Raw genomic sequence first — 15,337 nt, 5'->3', positions numbered from 1 at the left:
GTAAAAAAAGAAACGTCCTCTCACTGTCAACTGCATTTATTTTCAGCAAACTTAACATGTTCATACAAATATTTACACATAACAAGATTCAACAACAGACATGTGACTAACAGAAATTGAATAATGTGTCCCTGAACAAAGGGGGTGTCAAAATCAAAAGTAACAGTCAGTATCTGGTGTGGCCACCAGCTGCATTAAGTACTACAGTGCATCTCCTCCTCATGGACCACCAGATTTGCCAGTTCTTGCTGTGAGATGTTACCCCACTCTTCCACCAAGGCACCTGCAAGTTCCCGGATATTTCTGGGGGGAATGGCCCTAGCCCTCACCCTCCAATCCAACAGGTCTCAGACGTGCTCAATGGGATTGAGATCCGGGCTCTTTGCTGGCCATGGCAGAACACTGACATTCCTGTCTTGCAGGAAATCACGCACAGAACGAGCAGTATGGCTGGTGGCATTGTCATGCTGGAGGGTCATGTCAGGATGAGCACCACATGTCTTCCCTGTAACGCACAGCGTTGAGATTGCCTGCAACGACAACAAGCTCAGTCCAATGATGCTGTGACACACCGCCCCAGACCATGACGGACCCTCCACCTCCAAATCGATCCCGCTCCAGAGTAGAGGCCTCGGTGTAACGCTCATTCCTTCGACGATAAACGCGAATCCGACCATCACCCCTGGTGAGACAGACAAAACCACGACTCGTCTGTGAAGAGCACTTTTTGCCAGTCCTGTCTGGTTCAGCGAGGGTCGGTTTGTGCCCATAGGCGACGTTGTTGCCGGTGATGTCTGGTGAGGACCTGCCTTACAACAGGCCTACAAGCCCTCAGTCCAGCCTCTCTCAGCCTATTGCGGACTGTTTGAGCACTGATGGAGGGATTGTGTGTTACTGGTGTAACTCGGGCAGTTGTTGCCATCCTGTACCTGTCCCACAGGTGTGATGTTCGGATGTACCGATCCTGTGCAGGTGTTGTTACATGTGGTCTGCCACTGCGAGGACGATCAGCTGTCCATCCTGTCTCCCTGTAGCGCTGTCTTAGGCGTCTCACAGTACAGACATTGGAATTTATTGCTCTGGCCACATCTGCAGTCCTCATCTGCAGTCCTCATGCCTCCTTGCAGCATGCCTAAGGCACGTTCACGCAGATGAGCAGGGACCCTGGGCATCTTTCTTTTGGTGTTTTTCAGAGTCAGTAGAAAGGCCTCTTTATTGTCCTAAGTTTTCATAACTGTGACCTTAATTGCCTACCGTCTGTAAGCTGTTAGTGTCTTAACGACCGTTCCACAGGTGCATGTTCATTAATTATTTATGGTTCATTGAACAAGCATGGGAAACAGTGTTTAAACCCTTTACGATGAAGATCTGTGAAGTTATTTGGATTTTTACTAATTATCTTTAAAAGACAGGGTCCTGAAAAAGGGACGTTTATATACTGTATTTTATACCATCTATTGCACCTTGCCTATGCCGCTTGGCCATCTCTCATCCATATTCTTACATGTACATATTCTCATTCACCCCTAGATTTGTGTGTATTAGGTAGTTGTTGGGGAATCGCTACAGTCGCATTAATATCTGCTAACCATGTGTATGTGACAAATAAAGTTGGATTTGATTTTATTTAGTATACTATGGTATAAATACTATAGTATTCACTGTTGTGTTTTTTAAGACTTTATTGTAGTATTCACTGTATTTTTTTGTGTTTTTAATATCCAATCTTTAAAAAATCGAGCTGCTGTCACGCCCTGACCTTAGATATCTCTGTTTTCTATATATTTTGGTTAGGTCAGGGTGTGTACTCTAGGTTTTTGTATGTCTAGGGTTTTTTGTATGTCTAGGGTTTTTGTATGTCTATGTTGGCCTGATATGGTTCCCAATCAGAGACAGCTGTTTATCGTTGTCTCTGATTGGGGATCATATTTAGGCATGCCTTTTTCCCACTTTCTGATGTGGGATCTGTTCTATGTTTAGTTGCCTGTCTGCATTATTCGTATAGCTTCACGTTTCGTTTGTGCTTGTTTGTTTTGTTTTGCTGAGTTTCGGTTTTATTAAAAACATGTGGAACTCATCTTTATAACGAACGTGACAGCTCTACTACAGTATGCTGGGAAATCTGAAAATGATGAGCATGGTTTTGATGGGAATGTTTTACTCTCCACAAAGTAAAACTGACTCAATCACAATCTCACACTCAACACATGTTAACACCAACACTGTTTTTTTTTTAAACCACTAGTGTTAATTTCACTCTTAGAGAGTTAATGTAACTACTGAATCAACACTAGAATGTTACACTGAAAAATCAACACTAAGTAACACTGGCCAATTTGCTGTGTACTTGTTAGTGATTGTGAGAGTCAAGGGAGAAACCTGTCTGCACAAAATCCACTTCCTGTCAATCAATCAGTCTCTTAATCCTAATCTCTCCATCCATATCAAGGCCCAATCAGTTCCCCCACCCCAGAGGTGAAAAGAAAAGCAGGTCAGAGATAGGCTAATCCTTTAGCTGTGGCTACGCTGGGGCCACTGGGCCAAGAGCATCTCTCAGGTTTCATTCATCCTTACAGTATGCAGCCATTGTTCAGCAGCCTCCTCTGTGTACCACACTATACAAATGGCATCTTCAGTAATACAGCTAGCTACACACTGGACTGGAGTCCTCAGGTACAGACAGCATTGTTCCGGGGCCAACTCAATAGGGAGATGGATAGATAGAGTAGTACTCTGCTGCCAGCTAGCTGGACCTCTAGACTGTGTAGTGATGTTTATATTTATTTTTCCTCCCTCCTTTCTTCTCTCCCTCCCTCCAGGTTCTACTCTGCTGAGATCATCTGTGGCCTTCAGTTTCTGCACTCCAAAGGGATCATTTACAGGTAAGTCACAAACACCATCATCGGCACTCTAATGTACACTCATTAACCACTCACTCAATCACATTACCATACAGATGAAAGAGAATGGCCAGAGCCCCTCCACCAAGGATTGATATAGTGATAGTGTCACATTGTGGGACAGTGAGTATGTGATTATTAGCTGTCATAACTCTAGTCACCCTCTCACCCTTTCCCCTCCACACCTTTCTTCCCATCCTATCTTTCCTCCTACTCTCCCTTACTTGTTTTGTCTCTCTACCCTCAGAGACCTGAAGTTGGACAATGTGATGTTGGATCATAGTGGTCACGTAAAGATAGCAGACTTTGGCATGTGTAAGGAGAACGTGTTTGGGGAGAACCAGGCTACAACCTTCTGTGGGACTCCTGACTACATCGCTCCAGAGGTATGGAACACAGACATATACATGGATGCGTCATCTCAAACGACACCCTATTCCTTATTTAGTACCCTGCTTTTGACCAGAGCCAGAGTAGTGCACTTAATAGGGAATAGGGTATTATTTGAAAAACTATCACTGTGAGGGTCTCACTATGATGATATCCTGTCACTTTTAGATCCTGCTGGGTCAGAAGTACTCCTTCTCTGTGGACTGGTGGTCGTTTGGAGTGCTGCTATACGAGATGCTGATTGGCCAGTCCCCCTTCCATGGTGATGATGAGGACGAGCTGTTTGAGTCTATCCGTACAGACACGCCCCACTACCCTCGCTGGATCACCAAGGAGGCCAAGGACCTGATGGAGAGGGTCTGTATGCCCCCCCCATACAGTGTCCCAATTCTGCCGCTGAGTTTGTTTCTCTCCTCCTTCGTGTGTTTTTATCCCTTTCTCACTGTGTTTCTCTCCTCCGCCCCTGCAGCTGTTTGAGAGAGACTCCACTCGCAGGCTAGGCATCGTGGGTAACATCCGTGTTCACCCCTTCTTCAAAACCATCAGCTGGTCTGCCCTCGAGAAAAGGGAGGTGGAACCCCCCTTCAGACCCAAAGTGGTACGGTCTAGACATGAGGTTTTATAGTGATGATATAGGACAGTTGTAATAGGCCTACCACAATATAACATATTTGGGGTAGTTTCAAAGGGGAGAAGAGGCTGTCACTGACAGCCATTCGTGTATCAAGTCAAAGATCTACAGTAATTCAACTACTGAATGCTCTGTAGAAATCCGGCATGTGCTGTTTATTATTTGAATCATCACTTACTGTCTCCATCTATCATGTATCCTCTCTTCTGATTGGCATATCTCTTCTGCCAATCACAGAAAGCCCCAAATGACTGCAGCAACTTTGACAGGGAGTTCCTCAGTGAGAAGCCCCGCCTCTCCCATGGTGACAAGAACTTCATGGATTCCATGGACCAATCAGCTTTCGCCGGCTTCTCCTTCATCAACCCAGAGATGGAGCACCTCTTGGAAAAGTGACGGAGGGGTCTCTCAGCCAATCCCCATGCTCTTAATTCTCAGTGACATCACTGGGGTCATAGGGGAAAGGTGAAGCCAGGATTACATTACTACTGTTTTAGGGTCACTTTGTCAAGGTGTATTCATTCATGTGATCAAACCTTCAACTTGAGTGAGCTGTTCTACGTTCAGTATTTGTGACTGTAATAGAAACACAAGTTTCCTCTTCGGGTACTTACTTAGTGAAATGATAAGAGTTAAACTTATACAGGAATTGGCCTCTGTTGTACAGATAGGTGTTATTGTGTGCATGCTAGTGTCCAGGTGTACTAGGGGCCTTATATTTTAATGGTCGTGTGTGTGTGTGTGTGTGTGTGTGTGTGTGTGTCTAAGGAAATGGAAATGTCAATGCAGAGGGTTTTGTGTGAATGAGCTGTTTGCATGCATAAAGACCTCATACCAACACCAACCACCTCTCAATCTCAACAACCTCTGAATGTGTGTCACGTACTCTTGAAAGATTAACTGAATCAAAGTTCAGTTTGTCACTGCATGGGGAGCCCTTGCATCTACTAGCCAAGTACGAGGGAGTTGTGGTCTGTGTTTGCCATAACAAGACCAAGTTCAGACTGAGCAACTACAGGTATCCCTGCCATTCCATGTAGCGTCATCTGGGACAGGGACAGATTTGGTGTAAGTGAATAAGTGCTTATTGTGTATGATGCTATATGAATGTCTTTATTTGAGTGGTACTTAGCAAGATTCTGTATATAGATCTATATGTATATTGTTGTTGCGTATATTATTGGTGCGCTAAGGATTAGCTTTTTTTACTGTCTCCATTTTACATCTTAATAAAAAATCATCAACTCCCAGTGTCTTTAGTCACTTGCCAAGTGTTACTCACTCTGTGATGAACATACAAAACAGTGATGTTTTATAAACCACACTCTCAGTGAACTCATCAAGAAATTGCCTATTAGCAAGATTGACCAATCAAATACCTTTGCTTTGTGCAAATTGTGAACTCTTTTTTTTATTGTATGTAATGTTGAATCTAAATTAAATTCCCATGAGAATTTACCTTAATTTCTGATTTAGTTCTTGTATCTAAAAATCAATATTGGAGTGACGATGCCTCCTACCGGGCCACTTGCATAATGTACACAAATCGTTCTGGCGACGTAAAGGGTCTTCACCATAGATATTGGTCGTTACTAGTTACCACAGCCACAAAGTCGTAAACCCGCCTAAATCTGAAAATAAACTCAATCATTGGTTACAGGGATTTATCTCTGAATGGTAGAATATTGCTCACAAAGGCTGAGGGTATTTCCAGGCTCACTTATGCTGCATGTCGAAAATCAGATAAGCAAGAACATTGATAATGTGCCTTTTAATCTTGTATGGAAGAACAGGACACATTATATCAAGACACACTGTGATTATTAAGAGGGTTGGTCTCAATTTTCTTGATTTTTCCACTTTGAATAGCACTCAAGATTAATTGGATTAAGCAATTCCTGAAGAATCTTAGCTGTATATGGAATTGTATCTCTCGATATGTTTTTTCTCCTTTAGGTGGCCTCAAAATGTTCCTAATGTGTAATTACAATATTGAAAAAATCCCGAATAATTCATCTAATTTCCATAACAATCCCTTTTAGCATGGTTTTTGATCTACAAGCACAATTTTTCTCCATACAGATATTTTATCTGGAATAATAGATTTAGGCATTTTATACAAAGGCAAGTCCCTGTTTTTTGATAAATGGTTCCTAAACAATCTCCTATTGGTGAGTCAACTGTTTGTTCAATGATAAAGGTGTTTTCTTTTATTATGTCAAATTGTTTAGCTTTTCATAAGATACTGATAACCACAGTTCACTGATTACATTTATATATTTTGTATATCTATTTGTGTGTGACTGAATATGCTCCTGATGATTTTTAGGTCATGTTTCGTGCACTCACCTTTCTGCTGAACGTGTTCACGCTGCGCTTTATGTCCAAAGAGCTGATTGGCGTGGTTAACGTCAGGTAAAACTGGTTTACTACACCTGGGGTGTATTCATTACTCGGATTCCGTTGCAAAAACGTTTGGCAAGGGAAACTGTTTACTCCAAACAGAACACATTTTACAACGAAAACAAGAGTTTCTATAGGACAAATTTCAGGGAGGTCCCTCCGCGTTTAGTTCGTTTGCTCTTTTTTCTTCCATTTGTTTCTTAAACAGTTACCATGTTACCATGATGAATACACACTCCTGCTGCAGTATGGGCTGCTGTGAACCTGCATTGAAACAAATACTAACACCACATAGTGTGTGTGTGTGTGTGTGTGTGTGTGTGTGTGTGTGTGTGTGTGTGTGTGTGTGTGTGTGTGTGTGTGTGTGTACAGGTTGATTCTGCTGTACTCCATGCTGGTCCTCTTATCCAGAGAAGCCTTCAGGAGAGCCTGTTTGTGTGGCGGAACAGATCACAACTGGAGACACGTCATCAACCTGCTATGGCTGCCACGAGTGGGACTATAGGGGAGCTACTGCTGTAGTGTTGTTGGCTCTTTCATCAGCACTATCTGCTCTACATCTTCTCTGCTGCTCAGGTACAGGTTGGATGATGCTGCCTCATCCCCTACACACTGATCTCATGTCAGTTTTGTCTACATTAGGATTTTGGGTAGTGTAATCGGATCCTTCGTTGAGCACTCAGGTACAGAGTAGGAGGGACAGGGAAAAAGGATAGGTGCAGAGGGTGTAGTCAGAGGAAGCTGTAGACAGTGAAAGAGAATATATACAGTACCAGTCAAAAGTTTGGACACACCTACTGATTCAATGGTTTTTCTTTATTTTTACTATTTTTCTGCATTGTAGAATACTAGTGAATACATCAAACCTATGAAATAACACATATGGGATCATATAGTAATCAAAAAAGTGTTAAACAAATCAAAATACATTTTATATTTGAGATTGTTCAAAGTAGCCACCCTTTGCCTTGATGACAGCTTGCACACTCATGACATTCTCTCAACCAGCTTCATGAGGTAGTCACCTGGAATGCATTTCAATTAACAACAGGTGTGCCTTGTTAAAAGTTAATTTGTGGAATTTATTTTCTTCTTAATGTGCTTGAGCCAATCAGTTGTGTTGTGACATAGTAAGGGTGGTAAAAGGAAGATAGCCCTATTTGGTAAAATACCAAATCCATAGTACGGCAAGAACAGCTCAAATAAAAAGAGAAACAACAGAGAAACAAAAGAGAAACAACAGCCCATTACTTTAAGACATGAAGGTCAGTCAAGCCGGACATTTTCAAGAACTTTGAACGTTTTTTCAAGTGCAGTCACAAAAAACATCAAGCGCTATGATGAAACTGGTTCTCATTCGTGGATCAGGCCTTCATGGTCCAATTGCTGCAAAGATACCACTACTAAAGGACACCAATAAGAAGAGACTTGCTTGGGCGAAGAAACACGAGCAATGGACATTAGACCGGTGGAAATCTGTCCTTTCGGTCTGATGAGTCCAAATTTTAGATTTTAGATTTCAATTCCTATGTCTTTGTGAGACGCAGAGTAGGTGAACGGATGATCTTCGCATGTGTGGGGCCCACCGTGAAGCATGGTGGAGGAGGTTTGGTTGTGCTTTGCTGGTGACACTGTGATTTATTTAGAATTCAAGGTACACCTAACCAGTATGGCTACCACAGCATTTTTGCAGTGATTTGCCATCCCATCTGTTTTGCGTTTAGTGGGACTATCATTTGTATTTCAACAGGACAATGACCAAACACACCTCCAGGCTGTGTAAGGGCTATTTGACCAATTAGGAGAGTGGTGGAGGGCTGCATCAGATGACCTGGCCTCTGTTGGGGAATAATCAGAATTAGTTGTGTAACATAATTAAGATGTTTTATTTTCATTATATGCTTGTGAGTTACTTCTCATCAGAATGTATTTTGTTGTACTATAGTGCTGGCCGGTTGCAGTTATCTGTTCTCTGTCATGGGGTCAGTTACTTGGACCGCAGAGAGGGGAGGGGCCAAGCTTGTCTTCATATGTAAACATATCTTTTAAACCAATTATTTCTTGGCTCCACAATGTCTGTGTGCCAGTCACTGTGTCTCTGTGATCTTGTCCAGGAGGGGTGTATTTGATATATGCCTGTAAATATAGGTTTTGTTTTATGGTCCTGAGAGTGAGAACATGGTTTAGGAGACAAAGCTGAACAATAATTTATACCCAATGCTGTCTGGCTATATGTGTCTTTGCTATAAAGGATCTCAGTTGCAATGTGTAAGGACTCTCAGAGAATTCATTTATAGACACTGAATTGATCTGAGAGTCACAGGGTTGTGATGGAGCTCATATAATTAAAGATGGACTTTATGATAACTATGACTTGTGTGTGGTTTGCTCTCATGATTTGGTAAATACAGGAAATGTCCACGACACCTCCACAATCACCTGACCTCAACCCAATTGAGATGGTTTGGGATGAGTTGGACAGCAGAGTGAAGGAAAAGTAGCCAACAAGTGCTGAGCATATGTGGGAACTCCTTCATACTAGTTGGAAAAGCATTCCTCGTGAAGCTAGTTGACAGAATTTGTGGGTGTGCCAAGGGTGTGCAGAACTGTCATCAAGGCAAAGGGTGGCTACTTTGAAGAATCTCAAATATAAAATATATTTTGATATGTTTAACACTTTTTTTGGTCACTACATGATTCCATATGTGTCATTTCATAGTTTTGATGTCTTCTCTATTATTCTACAATGTAGAAAATAGTAAAAATAAAGAAAAACCCTTGAATCAGTAGGTGTTGGTACTGTTTTTAATACTTTGTTTATTGACTTTTCAGCACCAGCATTTAGAAAATAATTGCCCTTGTAAGTTATTTGGTAGTAGTATAAAACAACACATCAAAGACAACAATACAGCAGAACATAGAGAGAGAAAAATAATACAACATTTAAAACTGGTTCTCAGAGTAAATTAAAAATAATAAGGAAAAATACACTGCTCAAAAAAATAAAGGGAACACTTAAACAACACAATGTAACTCCAAGTCAATCACACTTCTGTGAAATCAAACTGTCCACTTAGGAAGCAACACTGATTGACAATAAATTGCACATGCTGTTGTGCAAATGGGATAGACAACAGGTGGAAATGAATGGCAATTAGCAAGACACCCCCACTCTAGTGGTAGCATGAGACGGAGTCTACAACCCACACAAGTGGCTCAGGTAGTGCAGCTCATCCAGGATGGCACATCAATGCGAGCTGTGGCAAGAAGGTTTGCTGTGTCTGTCAGAGCATGGAGGCGCTACCAGGAGACAGGCCAATACACCAGGAGACGTGGAGGAGGCCGTAGGAGGGCAACAACCCAGCAGCAGGACCGCTACCTCCGCCTTTGTGCAAGGAGCACTGCCAGAGTCCTGCAAAATGACCTCCAGCAGGCCACAAATGTGAATGTGTCTGCTCAAACGGTCAGAAACAGACTCCATGAGGGTGGTATGAGGGCCCGACGTCCACAGGTGGGGGTTGTGCTTACAGCCCAACACCGTGCAGGACGTTTGGCATTTGCCAGAGAACACCAAGATTGGCAAATTCGCCACTGGCGCCCTGTGCTCTTCACAGATGAAAGCAGGTTCACACTGAGCACATGTGACAGACGTGACAGTCTGGAGACGCCGTGGAGAACGTTCTGCTGCCTGCGACATCCTCCAGCATGACCGGTTTGGCGGTGGGTCAGTCATGGTGTGGAGTGGGGTGGCATTTTTTTGGGGTGCTGCACAGCCCTCCATGTGCTCGCCAGAGGTAGCCTGACTGCCATTAGGTGCCGAGATGAGACCCTCAGACCCCTTGTGAGACCATATGCTGGTGCGGTTGGCCCTGGGTTCCTCCTAATGCAAGACAATGCTAGACCTCCTGTGGCTGAAGTGTGTCAGAAGTTCCTCCAAGAGGAAGGCATTGATGCTATGGACTGGCCCGCCCGTTCCCCAGACCTGAATCCAATTGAGCACATCTGGGACATCATGTCTCACTCCATCCACCAACGCCAAGTTGCACCACAGACTGTCCAGGAGTTGGCGGATGCTTTAGTCCAGGTCTGGGAGAAATTTGGGACAAATGTCTGGGACAAATGGTTGCCTGACTAGCCGTCAGGCCCTGAGCTCCTCCAAGATTGAAGGGATTTGACAGCATTAGACAATTCTTCAGCAGTGATTGGCTGCTCAAATTTTTGAACCAAATCCCGGCTGACAGAAGGCACAGGAAGTGAGTGGAAGAAATCATCCAATTCCAATGTATCCGCTTTACATTCTGAAGTATATAGAGACTGGTAAAATCTCTTGAACTCATCATTGATCCCTCTAGGATCTAATGATATCCCAGATGATGTACGAATTTTAGGAATCTGAAATGATGATGATAGCTGACGTAACTTGTGAGCTAATAATTTACTGGCTTTTTCTCCTTGTTCATAGTAAGTGCTCCTAGACTTGACAAGCAGTTCAGTAACCTGGTCTGTGTCAAATGTGTCAAATTCTGCTTGCAGAGTTAAACGTTCCTTATAAATATCTGGGGAGGGTGAAATGTCATAAATGTCATCTAATTGGGCAATACAGTGTGTTAACATAGATAGCCTATCCCTTTTCAGTTTGTTCTCATGTGCGGTGTAGGAAATCATTTCCCCTCTGATGTAAGCTTTCAAAGTTTCCCAGAGAGTAGACACAGAGATGTTCGGGGTTCTATTTGTAATCATGAAAAAGTCGATTTGACTCAAAACAAAATTGACAAAGTGTTCATTGCTGAGCAGTTGGGTATTTAGCCACCAAGGCCGTCGCAGATTTTCAACATTTTGAAAGGCTACTTCCATAGTAACCGGGGCGTGGTCAGATACAACAATTGGATTGTATGACCATGAAGATATGGAATGGAGGAGCCTGTCATCTACAAGGAAGTAGTCTATGCGTGTAAAAGTCTGGTGAACTGCTGAGAAAAAGAGAGTGTGCTTTTCCAGCTGGATTAAACATTCTCCAAGGACCTGAAACTGTGAATTCAGACAAAGGTTCGGACAACTCTACCTGAGGTTGATAAGGTGGTAGGTTTAGTGGAGGATCGATCCAAATGTGGGTCTAACAGTTAAAGTCACCACCTAAGATCAACATATGGGAAGACATATCTGGGTGTGTAGAGAAAACCGATTTGGAAAACAAATCACCATTGTCCCAATTAGGAGCATAAATATTAAGAAGTACCTTTGTATTGAGCAGCCTACCACTGACAATTAGGTATCTACTATGGGGATCTGCGATCACATTGGAACATGTAAAAGGTATCGATCTGTGAAGTAAAATAGCCACCCCTCTTGCCTTTGAAATGAGTAATGGAACACCTGACCCACCCATCTGCACCTAAGACTTGAGTGATGTGATACCTTCAGATGAGTTTCTTGGAGAAAGATGTGAGCTTTCAATTGATGAAGGTGCTGTAGCACCTTACTACATTTAAAAAAAAAAAAAATACCCCTTTTTCTCCCCAATTTCGTGGTATCCAATTGTTGTAGTAGCTACTATCTTGTCTCATCGCTACAACTCCCGTACGGGCTCGGGAGAGACGAAGGTTGAAAGTCATGCATCCTCCGATACACAACCCAACCAAGCCGCACTGCTTCTTAACACAGCACGCATCCAACCCGGAAGCCAGCCGCACCAATGCGCCGGAGGAAACACCGTGCACCTGGCCACCTTGGTTAGCGCACACTGCGCCCAGCCCGCCACAGGAGTCGCTGGTGCGCGATGAGACAAGGACACCCCTACCGACCAAGCCCTCCCTAACCCGGGCGACGCTAGGCCAATTGTGCGTCGCCCCACGGACCTCCCGGTCGCGGCCTGTTACGACAGAGCCTGGGCGCGAACCCAGGGACTCTGATGGCACAGCTGGCGCTGCAGCCTTACTACATTTAACTGGGTTATTTATGCCCCTGCAGTTTCAAGTGAGAAAATTAAAGCCATTCCCTCCAGCTGGATGGGCTACACTAGGCTGCGTCATGTCTTAAGAGAGAAATGACATGTAAAGGACAAGGTACAATGTAAACTGAAGATCTTAGTTGAACCTAAAAGCGCAAATTTAAAAAACAAAGACAAGCGACGAGGCACAAAAGACATAAACTAGATACGGTCACGATCGTCGTAATGAGTGGACCAAGGCGCAGCGTGATTGAAGTTCCACATCTTTATTTCGGTGAAATTTTAAACAAAAACAATAAATCAATAACGAAACGTGAAGAAGTGGTGCACATGCACAAACACAAAACAATATCCCACAAACACAGGATGGAAAAATGGCTACCTAAATATGATCCCCAATTAGAGGCAATGATTACCAGCTGCCTCTAATTGAGAACCATACAAAACACCAACATAGAAATGTTGAACTAGAACACCCCCTAGTCACGCCCTGACCTACTACACCATAGAGAAACAAGGGCTCTCTGGTCAGGGCGTGACAGTACACCCCCCGCCCCCAAAGGTGCAGACTCCGGCCGCAAAACCTGAAACCAAATGGGGGGGTTGGGGTGGGTGACTAGTGTCGGTGGCTGCTCCTGTGCGGGTCGTAACCCCCCCCCCCCAGACCCCGGATCCGACCATGGCGCCGGGCTGAACGCCGCCCTCTGCACTGTGGACTGGGCACCGGGGCAGAGGGCTCCGGCCCTGGAGCTGGACTGGACACTGTGCCTGGACTGGGCTCCGGCGCAGAGGAAGACTTCGGCCTTGGAGCTGGACTGGACACTGTGCCTGGACTGGGCACCGGCGCAGAGGAAGACTTCTGCCTTGGAGCTGGTACCGGAAGTACCTGGCTGGGGAGATGCACTGGAGGCCTGGTGCGTGGAGCTGGCACAGGTGGCACCGGACTGGTGGCACGCACTTCAGGGAGAGTGCGGGGAGCTGGCACAGGACATAATGGACTGGGGAGACGCACTGTAGCCCTGGTGTGTGGATGTGTGGGGAGAACGTTTTGGAAGGGTGGGGAGAACTGGCACAGGACTCACCAGACTGCTGACAGGCTCTTCAGGTCGGATGCCATGCAGAACACACCTACACGACATTTCTCTCATCTCTCTCCCAACTTCTCCATTGCCTCCCTGACGGTCTCTGGCTCTTCATGGTGAGTACGGGGAGCTGGCACAGATGGCACCGGACTGATGACACGCTCTTCCACTCTCCGCCACCCCTCGTGCCCCCCTCCAAAAAAAGCTTGGTGTTTCTGTGGCCGCGGTCCCCGGCGTCGTCACTGTCCTCCCACCTTCCTTGGTGTCTCACAACCTCCCATAATTTCTTCCCAGGTCCAAAACTCCTTTACCTCCATCACACGCTGCTTGGTCCTTGCTTGGTGGGATATTCTGTCACGATCGTTATGAGAGACGGACCAAGGCGCAGCATGTGTAGAGTTCCACGTCTTTATTTTGGTGAAACTTTAAACAATAAACCAATAACAAAACGTGAAGAAGTGATGCACAAACACAAAACAATATCCCACAAAGACAGGTGGGAAAAATGGCTACCTAAATATGATCCCCAATTAGAGGCAACGATTACCAACTGCCTCTATTTGGGAACCATACAAAACACCAACATAGAAATGTTGAATTAGAACACCCCCTAGTCACGCCCTGACCTACTACACTATAGAGAAACAAGGGCTCTCTATGGTCAGGGCGTGACAGATACATGTCTGATTATCTGTAATAATGGTATGGGGGGGGTCTCCTGGGTGGCACAGTGGTTAAGGGCGCTGTACTGCAGCGCCAGCTGTGCCATCAGAGACCCTGGGCCCTCTCAGGCGCCGCTCCAGAATCTCCCATAAGTGTTCAATGGGGTTGAGATCTCATATACACACCCCCTTTTGAGACCCCTCTTTCAAAGTCACTGAGATCTGCTCTTTCAGCCATGGTATCCAAAATATTCGGTAACTGGGCATTTTTATGCATGACCCTAAGCATGATGGGATTGCGTATTTAACTCAGGAACCACACCTGTGTAGAAGCACCTGCTTTCAATATAATTTGTATCCCTCATTTACTCAAGTGTTTCCTTTATTTTGGCAGTCACCTGTATGTGAGCAAGTCTACAGTCATTGGAGCAAGCACTAAAAACACTGTTTCACCTGCACGTTTTGTAATGCTTCAGAAGTGTTTTTGTATTTAATTTACTTTTATTTAACTAGGCAAGTCAGTTAAGAACAAATTATTATTTACAATGACGGCCTACAGGTGGATTTTGGCTGATTGTTTTGTTGTTTTGTTGTTGGCTGATTGTTTTGTTGTTGGATTTTGGCTGATTGTTTTGTTGCCTAGGCCCGATAAGATACTAGTGCATTAGGGCATCTTGTCATCCCATATTGTTGTTAAAAACATAGCAAAATAGTACATTTTTAGTTTTGTAGAACGCGCATGTAATATAATGGATCTACCAATTTACTCTGCATGATGGCAGGGAATATTGTCTAGTATAAATAATGGAAATTCAATGGAAGTATTTGCATCGAGTTTCCCACCACCCCACATCTGTCCTTTAGTGCGTCTCTTGGTGCTGTTGCCATGGAAATGGAGCAGACCTAATTACTGCTTGAGTCTCCACCCTGCGAAAGAAAAAAAAGTCTATAGTCATATGGAAAAAAAGTCTATAATCCTACCTGCCGAGTCTAAACCAACATTGTCTTTTGGCCTACAGAAATATACCATACAAATGAAAAGTTGCCTTTAGTCTATAGAGAATTCGATGCAGACAAGTCAAAAGATAGGGTATTGAATTGCATTGTTGATATATCTACTGGTCTGAATAAATATAGATAGCAAGACAGATGCACAGCACTGTAAATACAGAAAGCTAAAACATACATGGCTAAATATACGCACAATGCACAAGACAGCACTTTGCAATCCATATTGCGTTTCATACAGTTAGTGTGCTGTATAATTTATTGCCCGGCACAGCCAGGAGAGGACTGGCCACCCCTCAGAGCCTGGTTCCTCT

The 15,337-nt window shown here is 44.1% G+C and overlaps 1 protein-coding gene across 1 annotated transcript in view; it reads left to right on the top strand.

The window, feature by feature from the left end:
- Window positions 1-5,375, top strand: part of LOC139371066 (protein kinase C, delta a) — a 28,521-nt gene extending 23,146 nt beyond the window's left edge. The window contains exons 14-18 of the mRNA XM_071111115.1: window positions 2,820-2,882; window positions 3,148-3,286; window positions 3,459-3,647; window positions 3,760-3,888; window positions 4,159-5,375. Coding sequence (XP_070967216.1) covers window positions 2,820-2,882; window positions 3,148-3,286; window positions 3,459-3,647; window positions 3,760-3,888; window positions 4,159-4,317 — 679 coding nt within the window. The 3' untranslated portion in view covers window positions 4,318-5,375. The remainder of the gene's footprint in view (window positions 1-2,819; window positions 2,883-3,147; window positions 3,287-3,458; window positions 3,648-3,759; window positions 3,889-4,158) is intronic.
- Window positions 5,376-15,337: the final 9,962 nt, after the last annotated feature.

The sequence above is a fragment of the Oncorhynchus clarkii genome, chromosome 17 (assembly GCF_045791955.1).
Source record: "Oncorhynchus clarkii lewisi isolate Uvic-CL-2024 chromosome 17, UVic_Ocla_1.0, whole genome shotgun sequence".
Classification (NCBI taxonomy): domain Eukaryota; kingdom Metazoa; phylum Chordata; class Actinopteri; order Salmoniformes; family Salmonidae; genus Oncorhynchus; species Oncorhynchus clarkii.
The sequence above is the reverse complement of the archived record's forward strand: the minus strand, read 5'-3'. Positions and strand labels throughout refer to the sequence as shown.